Here is a 24,875-nt window from a genome sequence, read left to right as displayed (position 1 = left end):
TCTAGAACGTTAACGGGCTCAGTAATGTTACTAGTAGTTGACTGGGAGGTGTTTATTATAATTGGGGGAGAGTCCGCTGCCTTACCTGCTAAACACCTTTCTGCTCACTCCACCGCAGGTCCGGGGTGGGCGGGGCCAGGAGGCGGGGTTAAGGGGGAAGAGTATATTTATAACTAGAATTCACTGAAATTCAAGTATTTCTTATATATATATATATATATATATATATATATATATATATATATATATATATATATATATATAAAATACTTGACTTTCAGTGAATTCTAGCTATATATAAATATGTATTTTATTATATATATACATATAAATAAAATAAATACTTGAATTTCAGTGTTCATTTATTTACACATATACACACATAACACTCCTCTCTACTCATTGTTGTATTTGAAAGTGCAATGCTTTGCAGCCATTAGCACAGCCGTTGAAGGAGCATAGGTATGGGCAGTGTAATATTCTGGGTTGGAGTCAATAACCAGGCGAGGTGATGGATTCAGGGTGAACAATACAACGTAAACCGTTGGCCAACCAAAAAGTAACCACAGAACACTTTTTAAACCGTTGGCCAACCAAAAAGTAACTTTTTGGTTGGCCAACGGTTTACGTTGTATTGCGCACCCTGACAGTAACTGTGGGAGTCGGTTCTGAAGTATGAAGTAAAGAGCGGACGTGACGACAGGCTGTCCTCACACACTGGAGGGGGCGTGCCTTAAGTCCGGCTGGAAATCGAGAGAAATTCGGGAGAATGGTTGTCCCGGGAGATTTTTGGGAGAGGCACTGAAATTCGGGAGTCTCCTGGAAAATTCAGGAGGGTTGGCAAGTATGACATACAGATATACTGAAGGTTCTAAGTGTTGTACGTGCGTACAAATGTTTTAAATTACATTTTTCTCTAAGATTATATTTCTCCTCTTTTGTTGAGAAGAATTGTTGTATATTCTTGGGTAGCAGATTGTAATTTGCTTTGTGTATAATTTTAGCTGTTTGCAAATTCACTATGTCGTGGAATGTCAGTATTTTTGATTCAATGAACAAAGGGTGTGTATGTTCTCTATATCCAACATTATGTATTATTCTAACTAATCTTTTTTGTAACACCGTTAATGAATTAAGTGTACATTTGTAGTTATTTCCCCATATTTCTACACAGTAACTCAGATATGGTAACACGAGCGAGCAGTAGAGAATATGAAGTGATTTTTGGTCTAGAACATGTTTTGCTTTATTCATTATTGATGTGTTTCTTGCTTCTTTATGTTGTATATTTTTTACATGAGATTTCCAGTTAATTTTATCATCAATCATTATACCTAGAAATTTGGTTTCATTTACTCTTTCAATTTCTATTCCGTCTATTTGTATTTGTGTTTGACTTTCCCTTCTACTGTTACCGAATAGCATTATTTTAGTTTTTACTGAGATTCAACGATAGTCTGATTTTGTCAAACCATCTTTTCAATTTGTTTATTTCTTCTGTTATTATTTGTATTATCTTCTGTGTGTTCTCTTCTGAACAAAAACGCTGTTGTATCATCCGCAAATAATACTAACTTTAAATCTTTTGTATCTTTACAAATGTCATTTATATTAAAAATTGAACAATTTTGGTCCTAGTATTGATCCCTGTGATACACCACAGGATATATTTAGCGTTGTAGATGTGTGTTCGCCTAGCTTCACGTATTGTTTCTGGTTTATTAAATAACTTCTAATCCAGTTCAAGACCAACCCTCTGATTCCATACCGTTCTAGTTTTTTGATTAAAATATTTTGATTAATTGTGTCAAATGCTTTAGTTAGATCCATAAATACTGCTGCTGCACATTTGTTTACTATCTATTGCATTGGTAATTTCTTCTGTAATTTCAATTAGTGCCATTGAAGTTGAAACATTAGCCCTGTAGCCATATTGGTTCTCAGCGAGTATTCTATTTCTGTTTGTGAAACTCTCTAATCTGTCATTGAACAGTTTTTCAATGATTTTAGAAAATCGTGGAAGTAAAGAAACCGGTCTATGATTTGTAAATTGGTGTTTGTCTCCAGTCTTATAAATTGGTGCAACTTTAGCTTTTTTTCATTTTGTTTGGGAATTTGCCTGTTTGAAATGATAGGTTGCTAATATACATTAATGGTCCTGAGATCTCTTCAATAACCATTTTTATCGTTTCCATATCAATTTCATCACAATGGATTGAAGTCTTAGATTTGCACATTTTCACGATTTTAACTATTTTCTCCTGTGTCACATTATTGAGGAACATTGAGTTGGGATTTCGCTCTATGGTATCATTATAGTCCTCAATTGAAACTGGGTCTGGAATCCTTTCCTCCAATTTTGGTCCAATATTTACAAAGTAATTATTGAAGCTTTCAACTACTTCCTTCATGTTGTCATTATTTTTGTTCTGTCTGAGAAGTATTGGGGGTAATCGCTCTTAGTGCCATTTTTAATAATGCTATTGAGGATGCCCCATGTTGCTCTCATATTATTTTTGTTCTGTCTAATAATTGACTGTAATATTCCTTTCTACATGTTCGTAAGCTTATTTTTTATACTTTTTGTACTTATTTTATGCCTCTGTAGTTCTTTGTGTTATACATTTTCTATATAATGTATTTTTCTTATTACAAGCATTTTTTTATCCTTTTGTCATCCATGGTTGATTGTTCTTTCTCTGCTTTCTACTGAGTTGTTTCCATGGACAATGTTTGTCATAAAGTATTATGGACGTGTTTAAGAAATGTTCATATGCTTCATCAACATCTTTTCCATTGTACACATTGTCCCAATTTTGCTTTTCTAGCTCATTTTTGAAAGCAATCATTCTCTGTTCATAGTCTTCGAAATGTCTTTTTGTATTCCATGTTCTTCTAATAGTTTCCATCATATAGTGTGAAAACTGGCAGATGATCACTAACGTCGGTTATAAGTAGACCACTTGTAGTGTTATTATCAAAATCCTTGGTAAAAATATTATCAATACGCGTGTGCCTGTGGTTCTGCTTGGCTTTGTGATTTTAGGATATAAATTGATGCTGTACATTGTATCAAATTAAGTCACCAATAGAATTTTGCTTGTTAGGGTTCAATAAGTCAATATTAACGTCACCACATAAGAAAATTATTTTTTGACCATTGTCCATATAATTTGCCTTGATCCATTCTTTAAATGTTTCAATACCTGACTTAGGTGATCAATATATACACAATTGAATTATGTTTTTTCTTTTTATCTGCCATATTTCAATGGTTATACATTCTAAGATATTATCTATAGCAAATGACATGTTTTTAAAATTATCCTACAAATTTTGTAAAAACTTAAGCCCACTTGCACAGTATCCAAAATAGGGATAGTTAAAGCATTTGCTCATATGCCATGCGGGTAATGTTTGCACTTTCAACATTTCAACTCAATTTGGTATTTACGAGGGTAAAATGGCTCAGCTTTCATCAATGTCTGTGATTGCTGAGCGGCTTATTAGAAGCTGAGTTGGTTTTCATGGTTTTGCATTGAGGCATTGGGTTCAATAGTAAGAAAGTGCATTTCTAATGATATCAACCACAAACATGATTACTGCACAATTCAATCTGTAGTGTTTCATTAATTCACTGTCATCCAGTGTTTGGAGAATATCTCGCCTGCCTCTTGTCCGCTCTTAACGGCACTCCTAAGCCACGTAACAGTCCTCTTCTCTGCTCTTTACAGATCTCACCTAAGGATCTCTCTTCGGAGCTAGGATTATTTAGGAATAGCTTTTATCTTTACGAGGATCTACTCTTCACTTTTAGGAGAAATTCTAAGAAAACATCATGATTCTAAGAACTTTCTTAGAATTTGGCGACTCGGAGCAACTCTTTGCACTAAGAATCTTTCGGAATCGGCCCCAGATGTTTTTGGGGGATCTTACGGGGTTCACTGTGGCATTTGCTAGGCCAACTAATGGCGGGAATGCTTGTAACTAAAATTTTGCTTGCAATTGAAAGCATAATTAATCAAGAGACAGCTCTAATCTTAAAACACTCTTAGATTGGGGCTTTTTAAATTGGGGCATTGTGCTTGGATTTTTTTCATGATGGACCAACGGCTGTTCCCATTAAAGGAGGCCTAAGATGATTCTAAACTCAATTTAACACACTTCTTTGTGGTATTGATCAGGGATCTCCAAACTACGGCCCGCGGGCCAAATGCGACCTGCCGACATCTTTAATTTGGCCCCCAAGATGTCATGATTAATAAGAAATCTTACCCACAGGGAGATTGCATTCATTTTGTTAGTCTAACCTTCTAGTGGATAACAAGGGTAATACAGGTCGATACCCTTTAAATATACTCTAAACCGGGGGGCAAACTTATTTTAGCTCAGGGGCCACATGGGGTAAAATATATTCCGACGTGTGCTGGACTGATAAAATCATGGCATAATAATTTTTGAAATAAAGACAACTTCAAAATTGTTTTCTCTCTTTCACTTGGCCAAAAATATAACGAGCACATTCTGAAAATTTACATATCACAAATAATACTCTTGGCAAAACACTTTTAAGTTTGTTGAACATTTTTAGGAAAAAAAACTGTCGCAGTTTCAAAAACACCATGAAGAACACAATGAACTTAGACTTTGTCTCGGTATATTTACAAAGCCATTCAACTTTTAAGCACTTCCTGTTTAGGATTATCATGTTGGCAGTTCACTATTAAAGACGTGTTTGGAAAAGCAACCGAGTGTTTCCTCAAACTGTCACATTAAGGAATATCCACAACTGCCACAACACATTCATTTATCAACATTCAAATATTACAATTATAATATAATCAAAACAATTGTCAAAATGACATCATAATATTCAACATAAAGGTAACATAACTACAAACATAACCAACGTGAACATGCTAGATTTAAGCATAAAAATAAAATAGAACAAACAACAAATAATGGACTTCATAGGTGCACATCGTGCCGTTAAACTCTTAACTACATCAAGGAAAATGGTCATGCTGACTTAAGTCTTTGCATTTTACTATTTTGTTACCATATCCGTTGAGTGGATAATTTACTATTAAAGAAGGTATTGTGCATCGCTACAGCATTAGTCTGCCGCCAGCCACAAAAGGAGTAGCTGATTGCTTGCACCTGCGCTGATTGGAGTAGCGCAGCCAATCCAGAGGGCGCTTAAAGTCAGCTGACAAGTCATCTTAAACACTGATTTGTGACGTGCGTTGCACTTGAAATGCTATTGCGACATCCAGTGAACACATTTAGAACAGCAGATTATTTTATTAAAAAATTACAGCTCACTTTTATACTCACTCAAACTCATTTTGCGGGCTGCAGGCCAGATTAAACCTCTTCACTCTTCTGATACGGCCTGTGGACAATATATTTGACACCACTGCACCACATTTACTTATATGACCAGCATCCACTTATGACCCAATGCACACAGCCTTCCCTAGTCATGGTGCAAAAAAAAATGTCCAACCAACACAAAATGTCAACATACATGATCACACATAACACAACCTGCTCACTTAACTTTGTGGACATTATTCATTACCTAGCAGTTAGTGGCCCTAGCTGCCACTTAGTTGCAAACTAGCGATTAGCATTATTTGCCAGCTAGCAATTAGCGCAATAGTTATCATCCAGCGATTACGCACTAGTTGCCAGCTAGCAATTGGCGCACTAGTTGCCAGCTAGCGATTGGCGACCCTAGTTGCCAGCTAGGGATGTAGTGCGTTAGTTTCTAGCTAACAATTAGCAACTCTATGCTGTACAATTTGAGGATTTTAAATATAGCACAATAACAAGGTACCTTAATGACTATCTGCTCCATCTCTCTATCAGTTTGGGGGTCCTTGGCTTGGAAAACGTTGAAGAACCCTGGTTTAAATAGAAGTTTAATTTAATTTAAATTGAAACAAAATTGCCTATTTTCCCGCACATTCACAGCTAATAATCTATCTAATAATCAGTTTTGTCCAACTAATACATTCATTTAATGAACACTCTGAATTGTCCCTAGGATGAGCGTTACCAACACTTGAATGCAGAAGAGGTCAACACTGTGGAGAAGTGCATGAATGACACCATGATGTGGATGAACAGCCAGATGAATGCACAGAATAAACTGACCATTACGCAAGACCCCATTGTCAAAGTAGCAGACATCGTTGCAAAAATTCAGGTATATGGTGTCTATTGTTCTTGTGTCATGTGATCCAAGCTAACGGCAAAACACTTCTGATTTCCAGGAAGTGCAGGATTTGTGCATCCCGGTGATCAACAGGTCCAAGCCCACCGTAGAAGAGGTACAGGAGATAAATGATAATGGCCACAATGATAGCACTGCTGCCAAACAAGGTCCAGATGGGACGGGCGATGCAAAGAGAAACCAGCAGACAAAATCCACCGCAAGAGAGATGGAAGTGGACTAAAGATGATTGCCCGGTATCTGAGCATCAATTATCGCTATGACGACCATCAGCAACCATGTAGACAGTAGGGGTAGTCTTGCAGTACCTGGGACCACTTCTCTATCCTTATCAGCCACAAATGTGGATTTAATGGCTTTGTTTTATTCTCATCTTTTTTCAGATTACACTCTGGTGTCCATCATTTGTGTGACTGCATTATAGTGTGTTTGTGCTCTCAAAGCTTCGGAAATTAAAAGAAGAAACAATGCAACAGATCCAAATATTTCACCTCGTCTCTTGAAGGAAGCTTTTGCCTTCTGTGTCTTTTGTTGTAGAGTGTCAGCAGTAAACCCCATAGCTGTACTGGTGTAGTAAACAGTACCTGTTACCAAAATGTTCATTTGTATGCAATAGTACTAATTATTTATATTTGTAATAGATTCCAGGCTATGTTAAAGTCTGCAGATGTTAAAGTATATTTTAATATTTAACAAAAGCCACCATCATATTGAAGATTAAGAACGAAGAACACATTTCCTGTGGTGTCTGTAGGAAATGATGGGCTGCATATTTGTTGATTTCCATATAGGATTTGAAGATGACAAAATAAACTCAGCTGTGAGAAAATATGTCATTGTGGAATTATTATATATTTTTTAAGTCAAATATGTGTTTGTTGAAATGCAGCAGTAGGGGAGAATTAATACTGAAAATGATCAGTGTCAAGTGCTTTGAAGATCATGTGCGGGGTGTGGTCACGATAGAAAGGGGCGTGGTTTTGCGTGCCCTGACGATGACTTTACCACGCAGGCCGATGGGCGCACAATTTTCAAATGGACGCTACCGCAATGTTTTGGAAGGGAACATAATCCGCCCTGCTCACTGAGAACTGCTTCCTCCCACCTCCAAAGACATGCACCTGGGGATAGGTTGATTGGCAATTGGGTGTGGTGCAGTCACTGCAAGAGTAACACACATGCAGAGTCTATGCAGGAAAAAGGGAAAAGACGGAGCCAGAAAAGTTGCAGAAGAAGAGGAGGATATCGATGACGAGGATCAATGTTTCATGGCCAAGCATGCAACAGACGAGAGGCCATCTGTCAACGTGAAGAAGAAAGGGATAATGATGGACGCCGTAGCGACATCTCACTGTGAACGACATCGCCAAGTTCAAGAGCTTTGACAACACATTCCAGCCCGACACCCATTCTATCGGGTTGGCGGATGGGACCAAGTGCAGGGGGACGGCGCTGATCTATCTGCTAGACAACGAGGGACGACAACAAAGAGCACAGCTACAGGAGGCGTTGTATATACCAACCTATCCACACGACATCTTCTCAGTGGCAAGGGCAACAAACAGTGGAGCGACAGTGACATTCAAGAAGGGAGACAGCCACATGATCACCAAGACGGGACAGGTTTGACTTCCATGAGAGTGGTAGTCTGTTTTACTTATCAACTGTTCAGAAAAATGTTGATAAATGCAATATGTGCCACAACATGCAAACCTGGCATGAAATATTGGGTCACTGCAATTATGACAATGTACAAAAATGAATGGGTGTGGTAAGAGGTATGAAAATCAGAGGCAGTGCAGCCAGACCAGTACAGCTGTGTGAAATATATGCAAAGGGTAAATTCACACAGACAAGAAATAGGGAGCCAGACAGAAAGGCTACAGAGCCCTTACAACTGGTGCATACAGATTCAGCCGGTCCTATGAGAACCCCAAGCTTAGAAGGTCACAAATATGCACAGTCCTTTACGGACGACTATTCAGGTGCCATGACTGTATATTTTCTCAAATGCAAAAGTGATGCGGTACACACCACAGAGAGATTCTTAGCAGACTTCGCCCCTTTTGGGGAAGTTAAATGTCTACGCTCGGATAATGGTACTGAATTTACGAGCAAGGATTTCAAAGCACTGTTAATCAAAAATAAGATTAAGCACGGGACATCTGCACCTTATTCGCCTCATCAAAATGGCACGGCAGAGAGAAGTTGGAGAACCCTCTATGAGATGGGCAGGTGTATGCTTTTTGACAGTAAACTACCAGACAAAATGTGTAATTATGCTGTACAGACAGCTGCCTATGTGCGAAATAGATGTTACAGTAAACGCACAAAGAAAACACCTCATGAGATGCTCACAGGCAAGAAGCCAAACATGTCCAAACTTCAGAAATTTGGATCTGTGTGCTTTGCATACACACAAGAGAAAGGAAAGTTAGATCCTAGATGTGAACAGGGTCGTTTTATCGGGTACGACAAGAACAGCCCAGCTTATCTTGTATATTATCCAGACACAGAAACGGTCCAAAAACACAGGCTAGTGAAATTCACAAACAAGACAGTCAACGAAAAAGAAACACAAACACATGGACCACACACTCAGTATCAGGACAGAGAGGTACACCCCAGGGTCCTTGACAATAAGGGAAATTATGGTGAAAAAATGGGAAATGCATCAGGTCAAAGTGTTAAAGATGATGTTTCTGTTTCAGAGATTGAAGGTGAACAGTCTAGCGCTGAGGGTCAGGGAAGAAAGAACCCACCTAGAGTTAGAAGAAGGCCCGTGCGCTTACAGGAATATGACATGGAAGACACGGCAGACAGGCTGGTAACTTGAGTAGACTCATGTTATAGAACAGTTTGCGACATATCACAAAATGACCAGGATGCCATACGATCAACCAGGTCACGGCAGTGGATAAGTGCAATGAATGACGAAATACAGTCACTAAAAGATAATGATACATTCAAAATCACCCAGTTACCACCAGGAAAAAAAGGCAGTGGGGGGTAGGTGGGTGTATACACTCAAGAGTAATACCGGTGGGTTAGATAAGTGTAAAGCAAGATTTGTTGCAAAAGGTTATAGCCAAAAACAAGGCATTGATTATGAGGAAACATTCTCACCTACTGCTGACATGACAACTGTCAGAATAGTCATGGAAAAAGCAGTGCAGGAAGATCTAGTTTTACATCAAATGGATGTGAAAACCGCATACCTACACGCACCAATTGACTGTGAGATCTATCTCGAACAACCTGAAGGTTATGAGAAAAAGTCAAAAACAGGAGAGAAGCTAGTATGCAAATTAGAGAAGTCCTTATATGGTCTCAAACAGTCAGGTCGAAACTGGAATTCTCTGTTGCATGTATATCTCACTGAAAACCGTTTTGATCAAAATCTTGCTGATAACTGCCAATACACAAGGGAAAAAGAAAATGAAAAAGTGATTTTGATTTTGTGGGTTGATGATCTGATAATTGCTGCTAACAATGAGGAGGTTGTGAAAAATGTCAAAGTGATGCTTACTGAGAGATTTAAAATGAAAGACCTGGGGAAATTGAACAGTTTTCTAGGGATGTATTTTAAACAGTCAGAGGACCAAGTCACAATGTCACAACACAGGTATGTGAACAAAATCCTCTCCAGATTTGGGATGCAGGATTGTAAGGCCAGAGAGACCCCATGCGAGTCAAAACTCGAATACACAGAAAATGCTGTAAAAATGGAAGAACCAAGGATCTATCGAGAAGCAGTGGGAAGTTTAATCTATTTGACAACTTGCACTAGACCAGATTTAAGTTATGTGGTCAGTAAACTTTCCCAGCATTTTGCTGAGCCAAGTGAGGAGCATTGGGACACTGTAAAGTAAGGCTGCAGCTAATGATTATTTTTCTATCGATTAATCTATAGATATATTTTTTTCTTCGATTAATCGATTAATCTTTATAGATTATTTTTTTCGATTAATCTATAGATTCTTTTTTCTTTTACCGATTATTTTTTTTATTTAAAATGAAGATTAAAAAATAAATGTAGGCCAGTTTTTTCAAAAGGCATGGCTTTTATTTACAAAAAAAAGAAAGTATGGCCACTCAGTCAACATTGATAACAACATGGCAAAACATTCTGTAACAATGTAAACATTTGTGCCAATCTAAATATTCTGGAGCACTGTAAACATTAAGTATTGCTTTTAAAATGTGCAAAATAAACATCCAGTCCAACACAGTACACAATAACCAATTCTACTCATTCCAGTGAGTGACTAACAGTTGTAATGAAGAAAGGTTAGCATGTCTACATGCTCTGGGTGAGGCTGGTTCTTTTCTTGTTTACAATATTCCCAGCAGCTGAAAATAGGCGCTCAGAAGGGGTCGATGTGGCTGGAACTGAGAGGTAAGACCGAGCCAGCATTGCCAGATTTGGAAACCTTGCCTGATGTTCTTTCCACCATTTTAATGGGTTTTCATCCTTGGAAATGGGTGATTCTCCAAAATAAGACACTAACTCGTTTCTGACCATTTCAGCATCATTACTGTCATTGTTGTCTTCCTCATTGTTGCTGAGTTCATCTGAATCTGAGCCAAGAAGTGTGTCTAGTAAAGATACAGGCCGCCTGTCAGCATCTGGTCTTTCCACTTGCATTGCTGTGCCCTGTTGAGCGTTTGTCTCCTTTTCCCTTCTTTTCTCCTCCAGAACTATTGGATGCAGCTTGTATTGAACTTTTAAACATTCATCTGCAGTCAGGAATTTCAGCTTCCTGAATCGTGGGTCAAATGCAGCTGCTAATATGCACACATTTGGTCCATCATCTTTGAATGTGGTCTCGGCTTCCCACCTGGATGTTATCTCACGTGCAGCAGTGACCTGGAAACACTTGATTGATGCATTTTCAAAAGCAGTTTTTGTAGCCTTCTGAAGCCCTTTGACCAGCAGAGGGACAGCGGAAACAGTTACATAAGATTCTCCACTCAGGTACACAGTTGCACATTCAAAAGGTTTCAGAACTTGTTCAAGTTCTTCAAGCAAGCTCCACTGGTCAGCCTTAAGATCCAGAAAATGCTTCCCTCTTTGAGTGACCTCCGGATCTGACAGAGTTGCTGTTATTGGCCACCTCTGCTCAAGCAGGCGACTAATCATGTAAAAGGAACTGTTCCATCTCACAGACACATCTTGTATGAGGCTGTGGTCTGGAGAACCCATTTGTTTTTGCTTAACCTTTAGTTTTGTACTGGCCAGCTCACTTTTTCTGAAGTGCTCGACCAAACTTCTTGCTGCTCCTACAGCTCTGCTGATGTGGTTGTCCTTTAGAGCATGGTTAACTACAAGCTGTAGAGTATGGCCAGCACATCTGAGGGATGAAACACCATGTCTTTCCTCAAGAACTCTTAAAGCTGCAACAACATTTGCAGCATTGTCATGTACAATGACTTGTACTTGTTTTATGTTTATTTCAAACTTATTGACAACATCCTCAATCCAAGAGGCAATGTTTTCTGCAGTGTGCTTTTCCGTGAGGGGCATTGTTGTCAAGTTAATTGAGGTAAGCTCCCACTCATCATTAACAAAGTGAATGGTGACACCAAGGTAAGCTTCAGTGGCCATACTTGTCCATGCATCAGTTGTGAGTGTCAGTTTTCCTTAAACATTTTTCAGGATTGCTTTGACTTCATTCATTTTCTTTGTGTATTTTTGCTCCATAAGCTTAGTGAAGTGGGTTCTTGATGGCAATGTGTAGCCAGAGTGAAACCGTTTGATCATTTTTTGAAACCCTTCCCCTTCTACCATATTTAATGGCCTCATGTCTATGACCATCATTTCCAGGACACCATCAGTCAGGTCAGCGGCCACTTGGGGTGTGCATTCAGTCCCATGCCTCTTTGGGAAAAAAAATCCTGGACACTGTTTTGTCATTTGCTGCAACATAAGAGACAACATTTAATTTTCATTTTAAATATACTCAAACACAGCTTACTTTAATACAAAAGGTTAATTAAACGACACACATTATCTTGTTAAATTGGTTTAATAACACAACAATGATAGTATGATTAAAGTGAAAGTTAATTGTTCGTTTGTACATAGTATATATAACTGTTAATGTTGTAAAAGGTATTTGCACAACTAATTAACGTTAGCGTTAAAGAGGAGCGCGTCTTTGTAAACACTGAACAGGCACACCAAACGCTCCTCTCAGAGTGAAACGGTGCTTTAGTTTATGAATTTACAACGCAGGTACAAATGACCCATTCATGTTGTTGTGTAATGATGACAACGTATACTCACGCGGACGATTGACTAGTTAATGGTGATGGCAAGAACGCTGTCGGGTGTTTTCTTTTCAAATGTTCGTTCATAGCCGTTGTGCTGCTATGATAGGCCATTTCCGCTCGACACAATGTGCATACAACAACATTATTAGGGCCGTTTATTGAAATACTCCCACACTTTTGACGACTTTTGGCGTGCTTTTTTCCCCTCGCTCACACCGCTCGCATCGTCTGCTTTGCGCTCCGCCATGACGGTAGTGTGACGTAAATATGCGACGCGTCGACGCACAAAAATGGCATCGACATATTTACGTAACCGATGACGTCGACTATGTCGACGCGTCGTGTCAGCCTTAATGTAAAGCATGTGATCAGGTATCTTAAAGGTACAACAAACCGTGGGTTATGTTTTAAAAAGGATGACACAGGTGAACTTGGTCTAATAGTCCACAGTGATGCTGACTGGGCATCTGAGGTCACAGACAGACGTAGCACCACAGGGTACTGTGCCAGTTTAAGTGAGAAAAGTGCACTCATTTCATGGAAGAGTCGAAAGCAACTGACAGTTGCACTGTCTACCTGCGAGGCAGAATACATGGCCTTAGCGTCAGCCGTACAGGAGTGTATGTATTTGCAACCGCTACTCAAAGGTATTGATAAGTGTCAGTATGCACAAACCACACAAGGTTTACGATGACAACCAGGGAGCTATTGCACTAGCTAGAAATCCAGTAAACCGACAAAGGTGCAAACATATTGATATCAAATATCATTTCATACGTGAAACTGTAAATAGTGGGAGAATATGTTTGAATTATTGTCCTACTGACAACATGATTGCTGACTTGATGACAAAACCAGCCACTAAGCTACAACTGAAGAAGTTTGCTCAGTATGTGTTTGGCACTTAGAGTGCAAGAAAAGCATAACATGTACCAAAATGTGTTTTTGTTGTTTTATTTTCTATGAAAAAGAAGGTACCACAATAAGCTAAGAGCGAGTGGGGGTGTTAAGTGTAATACTGTTGTACGCCCTTTCCATTGTGTCCATTAGAGGGCAGTGTTTACCTCTGTGTTATCTGACACCTATACTTCCTGTTCCGGTGTCATATGTCATGAGTCATTCTCTGTGAGTTAGAGCAGCAACACAGTTACGATGCTGCCGCTACGATAAATAGTCCTACAAGGCTAAAGATAAAATGTGTCTGACGAGAGTTTGAATACATCTTCACCGCAACGCACGAAGCTCAACATTTTCTCACAGAAATCTTAGTGAATGTCTAACGTTAGATGACCTATATTTTTTAAGCACCGTCTACAACACATATCAACTGCCTGTGGAACAAACTTCAATCATCAGGGTTCCTAATAGTTTCTGAAGGAAACAGCGTTACAGCTGGTGAATAAGTTTTCACAACAAAGGGCCACATAGCGATAGCATAGACTAGAGCATGCAGTTGGCAATCACAATTCCATCCTATTTAACAGTATTAATATCATGGAAAACAAGTCTAACCTCCATAAAAGTGGATGTTCCAGCTTCCTGGCTGCTGGCAGTGTGTACATTTGGCCTGATGACGACTGGCGAGTGTCAACTTTTCATCACATCTTTACCTTAAAGGCCTACTGAAACCCACTACTACCAACCACGCAGTCTGATATTTTATGTATCAATGATGAAATCCTAACATTGCAACACATGCCAATACGGCCGGGTTAGCTTACTAAAGTGCAATTTTAAAATTTGCGCGAAATATCCTGCTGAAAACGTCTCGGTATGATGACGTCAGCGCGTGACGTCATGGATTGTGGAGGACATTTTGGGACAGCATGGTGGCCAGCTATTAAGTCGTCTGTTTTCATCGCAAAATTCCACAGTATTCTGGACATCTGTGTTGGTGAATCTTTTGCAATTTGTTCAATGAACAATGGAGACAGCAAAGAAGAAAGCTGTAGGTGGGAAGCGGTGTATTGCGGCCGACTGCAGCAACACAAACACAGCCGGTGTTTCATTGTTTACATTCACGGAAGATGACAGTCAAGCTTTACCATTGGCCTGTGGAGAACTGGGACAACAGAGACTCTTACCAGGAGGACTTTGAGTTGGATATGCAGACACGGTACCGTGAGTACGCATGCAGCTGCGGCTTCCAAACATTTGATCGCTTGCCCGTACGTGCGTGCCGCTATGTGCATGTCACGTACGTAACTTTGGGGACTTTGGGGAAATATATGTGCTGTATGAACTTTGGGGAGGTGAACGGTACTTTGGGCTGTGGGATTGAGTGTGTTGTGCAGGCGTTTGAGTTGTATTGGCGGGTTGTATGGACGGGAGGGGGGAGGTGTTTGTTATGCGGTATTAATTTGTGGCATATTAAATATAAGCCTGGTTTTGTTGTGGCTAATAGAGTATATATATGTCTTGTGTTTATTTACTGTTTTAGTCATTCCCAGCTGAATATCAGGTCCCACCCGCCTCTCACAGCATCTTCCCTATCTGAATCGCTCCCACTGCCCTCTAGTCCTTCACTCTCACTTTCCTCATCCACGAATCTTTCATCCTCGCTCAAATGAATGGGGAAATCGTCGCTTTCTCGGTCCGATTCGCTCTCGTTGCTGGTGGCCATGATTGTAAACAATGTGCGGATGTGAGGAGCTCCACAACCTGTGACGTCACGCTACTCGTCTGCTACTTCCGGTACAGGCAAGGCTTTTTTATCAGCGACTAAAAGTTGCGAACTTTATCGTCGATGTTCTCTACTAAATCCTTTCAGCAAAAATATGGCAATATCGCGAAATGATCAAGTATGATAGAATGGGCCTGCTATCCCCGTTTAAATAAGAAAATCGCATTTCAGTAGGCCTTTAAATGGCTGGCCAAGTTATGTGCAAGATGTAGCATTGAGGCCTTACTTTGTACGCAGACAGGAGTTATCAGCAGATCAAGGCTGCATTCTCTGGGGACAGCGAGTCATCATACCCCCAGGTTATCGACAAAGATTACTGGAGGATCTCCATCATGAACATCCAGGTATCTGCCGTATGAAGGCTCTGGCCCGCAGTTACCTTTGGTGGCCAGGCTGTGATGGTGAAATTCAAGAACTGGTGAACAAGTGCTCAGTCTGCCAAGCAGTACAGAAAATGCCAGCTGTGGCACCATTACATCCTTGGCGGTGGCCAGAAAGAGTGTGGCAAAGAATTCACATCGATTTTGCAGAGAAAGATAAACAGTATTTTTTGGTTGTCATAGATAGCCATTCAAAGTGGTTTTCCCCATGTCCTCTACCACTTCTCACAACACCATTAAAGTGCTGTGCGGTCTGTTTGCATTGTATGGACTGCCAGAAGAGCTAGTTTCAGACAATGGCCCACAGCTGGTGGCAGCAGAGAGATCAGTACAAATCCTGAAACGGGCTCTGAGGAAGAATGTGCTGGAAGCAGACAGCAAGTCTTCCTTGCCACTCAGTCACAGACTTGCAAATTACCTTCTCATGGACCGCAGCACACCCCACACATTGACGGGACGTACTCCAGCTGAGTTATTCCTGAAACGGCAGTTAAGAACTCGTTTCAGTTTGCTCAAGCCGGAGCTTGCCAGACAGATAGAAGGAAAACAAGCAGCGCAGAAGCATCATCATGACAAAGGGCTCCCCCTGTTCGCTTTTTCCTGGAGGGAGAGGTGGCTTGCATCAGAAATTTCAGGGGCGGAGTGGAAAAATGGATTCAGGCAAAAATACTGAAAAGACTGGGAACTGTCACTTACCTGATCCAAGAGGGACAGAGACAGCGCAAATTGCATGCGGATCACATGTACTATGGCGAGAGAACATGGAGAGACTGCCAGTTATCTTGTCTCCACCAGTTGCAGAAAATGTGCCATCAGTACAACTGGACAGTACTGTTTAAGTTCCAGCACCAGGACCATCAGTGAGTCAGACACAAACTAGTCTCATCACTGAACCAGATTTAAGGGCTGCTGAGTTGCCATCATCAGAACCCAGATCACCCACAACAAAAACCCCACCAGTGATCTGCAGGTACCCAGAAAGGGTTCGAGCACCATCAAAAAAACGGAATCTCTGAAGACAGTATAAAAATCTGTTAAGGGTGTACAAATACTGTTTGTATAATACGTATGTTATTGTTTAAGTTAAAGTTAAAGTACCAATGATTGTCACACACACACTAGGTGTAGTGAAATTTGTCCTCTGCAAATAGACCCATCCCCTTGTTCACCCCCTGGGAGGTGAGGGAGCAGTGGGCAGCAGCGGTGCCGCGCCCGGGAATCATTTTTGGAGATTTAACCCCCAATTCCAACCTTGATGCTGAGTGTCAAGCAGGTAGGTTATGGGTCCCATTTTTATAGTCTTTGGTATGACTCGGCCGGGGTTTGAACTCACAACCTACCGATCTCAGGGCGGACACTCTAACCACTACAAATGAGGTTTAAGAGTTCAGTACTAAAAAAAAAAAAAAAAGAATATGGCTTAAGTACAGTTTTTTAATTGAGCCTGCTGCATTTTTTGGCTGGGTTGTTTTTTTCTTTTGAGTAACTTCTACATTTCTAAAAGGGGAGGAATGTAATAGAGTGATCTACGCTGTCTGTTGCTATCTCCTGGTGAATGTTGGCTATAGTTCTGGGGTTACTTTTTGGTTGGCCAACGATTTACGTGGTATTGCGCACCCTGATGGCAAGTGTGTTAGTCTGTTCTGAAGTCTACAGTAAAGAGACGTACTTCATCACCTCGCCTGTTTATTGCCTCCAACCCAATATATTACAATTGTGTTGACCAAATAAAGTCACCTCTGATACTTCATTCTATATGAATGTATGATAAATCATTATTTAGTTATAATAATTAGCGTGTAAACATTTCGTCACCTGTTTAATTTGACTGTGAAATGCTGTTGTCTTACTCATAACATGAATTAATTTTTTGAATGAAATAAGTTTATTTCGGTCATATAATCAACCATCAACCATGAACCATTTTGTGTGACCAGTTTAAGAGTACAGATTATACATATATAACAATCATACACATTTACACACAAAAAGAAAAGAAAAGAAAAGAAAAAGCATGACCGAAAAAGGAATTGGCTGAAGCCAAAGCTTATATTTGCCTATCCAGCTATACCTTCACTGAAAATAAGATTACCTGGAACATCAACGTTAAAAAAAAAAAAAAATCAATGGCATGAAAGTAATTGTTACTATATTTGATAATTTTCAATTATTTCACCTTTCAATGTTTTCTTAAACCTTAACAAAAAACTACATGTCTTCAGCTCATCACTGAGCTTGTTCCACCATTTAACTCCTATAACTGAAATACTTTTGTATTTTATATTCGTTCTTGCATTACCAATTTCAAAAATCAATATCCCCCGTAAATTATAGTTTTCTCCTCTTAATGTAAATAAGCTAAGAATACGAGCTGGAAGGCTCTTGTTCTTTACTCAAAACATAATTTCCATTGTTTTTAAAAACAGAATATCTGAACATTTTAACACATTATAACTTATAAATAATTGATTGGTATGTTCATAGTAGCACGCTTTGTGTATTATTCTAATGACCCTTTTTTGAAGTTTAATTATTGGGTCTAAGTTTGTTCTATAAACATTTCCCCAAACTTCAACAAAATATATTAAATATGGAAAAATAAAATAATAATATAACATATGCAGACATTTCTTATTCAGCATGTGTCTTACTTTATACAGAATAGCAATGGATTTGGATATTTTTCCCAACATGATTGGCTTAAGCCTATGGTGGCCCCATGGGACCAGCGGTGATCTTATTGTTGCCTCTCTAAATGCTGTTTGGAGACGGCTTAAGTGTTCTCTCTAGCGGGAAGAACGCCGGGATAATGAAAGGTTGTGGTTGGCCATCTGATGGCGTCAGGTGGTCTTGGCTGCTTTGGCCGTTAGCATTTGTTGTGGGCGGATTTCACCAGCATCACACCGTTGCTGGCTTGTTGTTTCATCCGTTTTGGCGTCCATCATGTGGCAGACTGGAGGCACCAGGTACCTGCAGGTTATTCAAACTTCACTCTCTTTTAATGAGTTTTAAACAACGTTTTAAAACATGTTTTTACTCATTGGCTTTTACACCAGAATGAGAGTTTTATTCATTTCTTCTTTTTTTAGTTAAAGGCCTACTGAAATGCGATTTTCTTATTCAAACGGGGATAGCAGGTCCATTCTATGTGTCATACTTGATCATTTCGCGATATTGCCATATTTTTGCTGAAAGGATTTAGTAGAGAACATCGACGATAAAGTTCGCAACTTTTGGTCGCTGATAAAAAAGCCTTGCCTGTACCGGAAGTAGCAGACGAGTAGCGTGACGTCACAGGTTGTGGAGCTCCTCACATCTGCACATTGTTTACAATCATGGCCACCAGCAGCGAGAGCGATTCGGACCGAGAGAGCGACGATTTCCCCATTAATTTGAGCGAGGATGAAAGATTCGTGGATGAGGAAAGTGAGAGTGAAGGACTAGAGGGCAGTGGGAGCAATTCAGATAGGGAAGATGCTGTGAGAGGCGGGTGGGACCTGATATTCAGCTGGGAATGACTTAAACAGTAAATAAACACAAGACATACTCTATTAGCCACAACACAACCAGGCTTATATTTAATATGCCACAAATTAATCCCGCATAACAAACACCTCCCCCGTCCCGTCCATATAACCCGCCAATACAACTCAAACACCTGCACAACACACTCAATCCCACAGCCCAAAGTACCGTTCACCTCCCCAAAGTTCATACAGCACATATATTTCCCCAAAGTCCCCAAAGTTACGTACGTGACATGCACATAGCGGCACGCATGTACGGGCAAGCGATCAAATGTTTGGAAACCGCAGCTGCATGCGTACTCACGGTACCGCGTCTGCTATCCAACTCAAAGTCCTCCTGGTAAGAGTCTCTGTTGTCCCAATGGTAAAGCTTGACTGTCATCTTTTGGGAATGTAAACAATGAAACACCGGCTGTGTTTGTGTTGCTGCAGCCGCCCGCAATACACCGCTTCCCACCTACAGCTTTCTTCTTTGCTGTCTCCATTGTTCATTGAACAAATTGCAAAAGATTCACCAACACAGATGTCCAGAATACTGTGGAATTTTGCGATGAAAACAGACGACTTAATAGCTGGCCACCATGCTGTCCCAAAATGTCCTCTACAATCCGTGACGTCACGTGCCGGCGTCATCATACCGAGACGTTTTCAGCAGGATATTTCGCGCAAAATTTAAAATTGCACTTTAGTAAGCTAACCCGGCCGTATTGGCATGTGTTGCAATGTTATTGATATATAAACTATCAGACTGCGTGGTCGGTAGTAGTGGATTTCAGTAGGCCTTTAAATGTTCCTTACACTCTGTCTTTAGTTTTATCCTGCTTTTAAGTGTGTGTTTTACCTGCTGTAAAGCCCTTTGTGAAACCTTTATTGGTTTTTTTAAATGTGCTGTGGAAATAGTGGATTGGATTGGATTTTTGATCATTTTTCAAGATGAGAATTGACTGAATTTGGTGGTTGTATTGACTGTAAACCAGTGACGTGCGGTGAGGTTCATGGCTGGTGAGGCACTGACTTCATCACAGTCAGATTTACAAACATATTAACCCTAAAGAGTATCTTATTCACCATTTGATTGGCAGCAGTTAACGGGTTATGTTTAAAAGCTCATACCAGCATTCTTCCCTGCTTGGCACTCAGCATCAAGGGTTGGAATTGGGGGTTAAATCACCAAAAATGATTCCCGGGCTGCCCACTGCTCCCCTCACCTCCCAGGGGGTGAACAAGGGGATGGGTCAAATGCAGAGGACAAATTTCACCACACCTAGTGTGTGTGTGTGACAATCATTGGTACTTTAACTTAACTTTAACTTTACACATACAAACTGTAGCACACAAAAAAGCACATTAAATAAAAAAAACGTTATTATGGTCTTACCTTTACTTATAAGTGCGGGAACAGTGGTGTTCGGGTTGGAGGAGTTGTGAATGAATGAAATATGAAATCCGTGCTGCAGTCTTCAGGTGTACCTAATGTTGTGTCCCTGCAGTCGTTCACGGCTCCTCCGGGGCGAGCATTGTTGTTTTTGCACTTTTTGGCTTCTTGTTAAGTGACTTTTTTTGGGTGGATTCGGTCTTGCACGTGGGGGGTTTGGGTGTGGGCTTTGGTTGGTGTGGCGCTCCCGTCGGGGGTGCGTTCTGTGGCGGAAGTGCATTAACCGGCACCAGGAGGCGGGATTACTGGGAGCCTCACACAGTGCGTCTTCGCAGCAGTTTTATGATTGCTCAGCACAAGAAATACGTTACACACATACAGTTGTTGACAAAATACACTGTACATTATATACCTCAGCTAACTAAACTATGGAAATGTATAATATAGTTCATATAGCAATACGGTCTCACTGCACAGCAGGCCAGCAGTTAGACGAGTCAGCAATTCATGGTGAGGCACAACTGAGTGACGTGCCTCAACTGGCTGCTGTTCACCGCACCGTCTCTTCTCAGTATTTGAACGGCAAATGTGAAAATTCAGCGATTTTGAATAAAAATAATCTAAAACTGGTGAAGTTAAATGGAAAATAACTTTATAGTATAATCACTGAATACATATAACAATTTAATTATTTTTTTTCTTTTTACATTTTTTTTCTTTCCATGATGGCAGGTGAGGCCCCGCCTCACCTGCCTCCAGTGACCGCACGTCACTGCTGTAAACAATATTAATGTATTAATAATTGAGTTTCCCTCTGTTTGTAGTGAATCTGCAGAATATATTTTTACTGAAATATTTGAATTTTCCTAAGATACAGATGTATGTATCTGTACATTTTTCAGTATGAGGCAGTGTATTTTGTCACAATTATACCCCACAGTGTCAGATCACAACTTATCAACAACGCAATAAAATCATTTTGCCTCAGATTTAGACTTTATTTTACAGCAATCCACTGCACAATAATATATAATATTAGGGCTGCAGCTATCGAATATTTTCATAGTTGAGTAATCTATCGATTAGTTTGTTCGATTAACTGAGTAAGTATTCTGGTAAAACACACTGTATACCCTGAAATTTGTGTATTTTAAGGAAAATAATTGAAATAATTTTCTGTTTGCCATAACCTACATTCTTTTTTCTTATAAACGCACATTAACATTGAAATTGCACTTTTAACATATGTGCATTAATAAGAATTAAAACAATCTCAGCTGTTCTCTGCCACACAGATCATGTCCCTCAAACTGCTCTCTTGTGCGCTCTACTGCAGCGGCTGTGCGAAAACAATATCCACAAGTTCAAAGTTTCAGGCATTCCAAGCGGTCATTTTTATTACTTACACTCAAATGATAAATTGAAGCAACATAATATATATTGAATTAATCAATGTAAAGAATTAATCATTGCAGCTCTATATAATATATATATATATATATATATATATATATATATATATATATATATAATTATAATTTTTTTCAACAACACCTCTGTGTTTGTGTACTGTATTCTTCTGTGACATAGTTTATCATCAATTAAACAATTGGGGCGGTATAGCTCGGTTGGTAGAGCGGCCGTGCCAGCAACTTGAGGGTTGCAGTTCGATCCCCATCCCCCATCCTAGTCACTGATGTTGTGTCCTTGGGCAAGACACTTTACCCACTTGCTCCCAGTGCCACCCACACTGGTTTAAATGTAACTTAGATATTGGGTTTCACTATGTAAAGCGCTTTGAGTCATTAGAGAAAAGCGCTATATAAAAATATAATTCATAATTCAATTAAAAAAAAAAAAAATTCATCCAAAAGTCAGTAAAATGATTTGTAGACACAAATCCTTCCATCCAAGTTAAGTATTTATCAGAATCAGATTTATTGGCCAAGTATGTTTAACACACAAGGAATTTTACTTTGTAGACTATGCTCTCTTTGTTTAATGCAAGAAACAGATATAAACGCAACAACTACAAGAGAGCCCACTACTGTGGCCATTATCTCAATAACCACAGCTGATGGATAGAAAAATTATAATAAAAAAAAAAGGTTTACTATTTCAATCGAAATTTATAATCTGAAAAAATTTAATATGCATTGTTTTTGTTTACTTTCCTTGCAGAATTATAATGTCTTCCAATTGCTTGGTAAAGGCGCCTTTGGATCCGTCTACCGAGCAAAATCCATCAAGAGTGGTGTGGAGTATGCGATCAAAATGGTAAGCTAGTTTGAGTAAGTTAGTTGCTTGCAGTGTTAATGACTTGGTTATTATCACATAATTACAGTAAGGAGAAGGGTAAAATAACGCCCACACAGCTGTCATCGGATTATAGTCATGTGCTCCCCATAGGCCTCCTTGGCTTTCCCACAAACGTTATTGTGTTTGCAGACGACAGATTGACTATTCATCACATATGCCTGTCACAACTTTTCTGTGGTGTTTTTTGCAGATTAACAAGGAGTCACTGCGAGAAAACGTCAAGCGTGTGAAAAATGAGGTGGAGATTCACCGCCGTTTAAAGAATCCTTCCATACTTCAGGTAAAATCTCACACAAACACATCTCATGTCATGTGAATTCCACATTATTTTACACTCTGGCTCTGATCACATTTGCTCACTCTAATTTAGTGGTGTTTCATCATTTGAGCAATAGTTTTTTGTATTTATAAGAATGCAACAGGTTTTATTAAAAAGGAAACGTGTGCCAAGCCTTTCTAAGAAGAGTGAAGGTGTCTGTAAGTGCTAGCTTTCTGTTATTGTAGCCGTAGTTACATTATACAGACATCTTCTTCTCTTTCCCGTAATCCCATAATTCACTGTTAAAACACCCGGCTGTCAGTCGTGTCTTCTGGTGGTGAACTGCTTGTGGAGTGTAGGCCAATATAGTTTATATATTTGACCAAAAACGAGTTCTAAATTAGGGATGGGCAATATGGGCTTAAATCTGTATCGCCATATATATATATACTGCAGCCTCTTGGGATAACAATATTTACCACAATATATAATTTATGATATTAGAAGGATTTCTAAATAGGTTATAACGCTCCAAAATTGAGTGCAGACGTACTGTATGTGGTAACATATTCGGTCATTTCTGGTTGTATTATTTTCTCAAAACTACTACAAATGTGGATATTGTAGATGCTGCCCAACACCAAGACGCTGAGAAGACTTTAGTTCTCACAAAAAGGGGTTTATTTACCAAAGGCGGGGGAGGGGGAATAAATGTAGTCAACTTATAATCATCCTCCCTGTCGGGATATTTGCATGCATTTGATCGCCTTAGCTTTGTCCAACACCGGTTGCCTGATAACAGACAAATATCAATTAGTTTACACAGTATATACAGCAAGCATTCTGTTAGAGAGAAAGTGGAGTGTGCGTCTTACCGCCCGACAACGTCCCATGCAGAGGTAGAGTGAGTTCAGGTTCAAGCTGCTGCATTTATGGCCCAGGCTGATCAGAACCCAGGTGTCCTCCATTGGTGATTTAGACACAGCTGTCATCATATCAAGCTGATTGAGGAGGAACGCAGGTATAGGTACCGCCCCTCAACCACTCAACCTAGGGCCACATGTTTGCTGGGCTGAACCTGGGCACACCTCTTACCTCCGATAGGATGCTGGTCAGCCTGGCCCCATAGAGACACTCCACAATATCAATCCAATAGCAAGTAGTTACAGGAGCAGTATTGACCATACCGATGCTGATATCAATACTTAAAATGTTGAAGATCATTGAATGATTACATTTTTGGTCACAATCATAATCAGACAAAAACAAAGGATGGTGGTGTAACAATAAAATAGAATTTAAAAATTAAAATATTTAATTCAATATTTAAATGATTTAGTTATTCTCTGTTATTGCATGCAATATTTTGAGCAAAATAAAATCAACAGTGCAAAATAACTAAACATAAACAAAACCTACTATTGGCTCTGATTTATACCCTTTGTTTTTTGCTATTGAAGTCCTCCCGTATCCAATAACTTATTTCATGAGATTTTAAACAATAACAAAAATGACAAGAAAATATTTTGTGACATTTAAAAATATCAATTACTGTAGTATCGACCATTTACACAGACTATATTTGGTATCGTTATTGTCTATATTTGTATCAATCCGTCTACCCCTGTTTAAATTCAAGAGCTCTGGCTTAGCGGTTAGCATTTCTTATGGTATTCTCCCACATTATGTAGCGTAATAAGTTTAGCTATTCCTCATACTGCAGTGCTAATGCCACTTGTATTAAACTTAGATTATTTGCCACCAATAAGGCGAGGATAAGTGACTTAAAACGATTTTGCACTGTGAAGGATTTTA

At 39.5% G+C, this 24,875-nt stretch overlaps 1 protein-coding gene and 1 pseudogene across 1 annotated transcript in view; both read left to right on the top strand.

Moving 5' to 3' along the window:
- The window catches only part of hspa4l (heat shock protein 4 like), a 51,471-nt gene extending 44,399 nt beyond the window's left edge, over positions 1 to 7,072 (top strand). The window contains exons 18-19 of the mRNA XM_061968896.2: positions 6,053 to 6,214; positions 6,282 to 7,072. Of these exons, the coding sequence (XP_061824880.2) occupies positions 6,053 to 6,214; positions 6,282 to 6,464 (345 nt within the window). The 3' untranslated portion in view covers positions 6,465 to 7,072. The remainder of the gene's footprint in view (positions 1 to 6,052; positions 6,215 to 6,281) is intronic.
- Positions 7,073 to 7,419: 347 nt separating this feature from the next.
- LOC133611190 (serine/threonine-protein kinase PLK4-like) overlaps positions 7,420 to 24,875 on the top strand; it is a 30,814-nt pseudogene continuing 13,358 nt past the window's right edge.

Source organism: Nerophis lumbriciformis, linkage group LG08 (genome assembly GCF_033978685.3).
Source record: "Nerophis lumbriciformis linkage group LG08, RoL_Nlum_v2.1, whole genome shotgun sequence".
Lineage (NCBI taxonomy): Eukaryota > Metazoa > Chordata > Actinopteri > Syngnathiformes > Syngnathidae > Nerophis > Nerophis lumbriciformis.
Note: the sequence above shows the minus strand (reverse complement) of the source record. Positions and strands in the feature narration are given on the sequence as shown.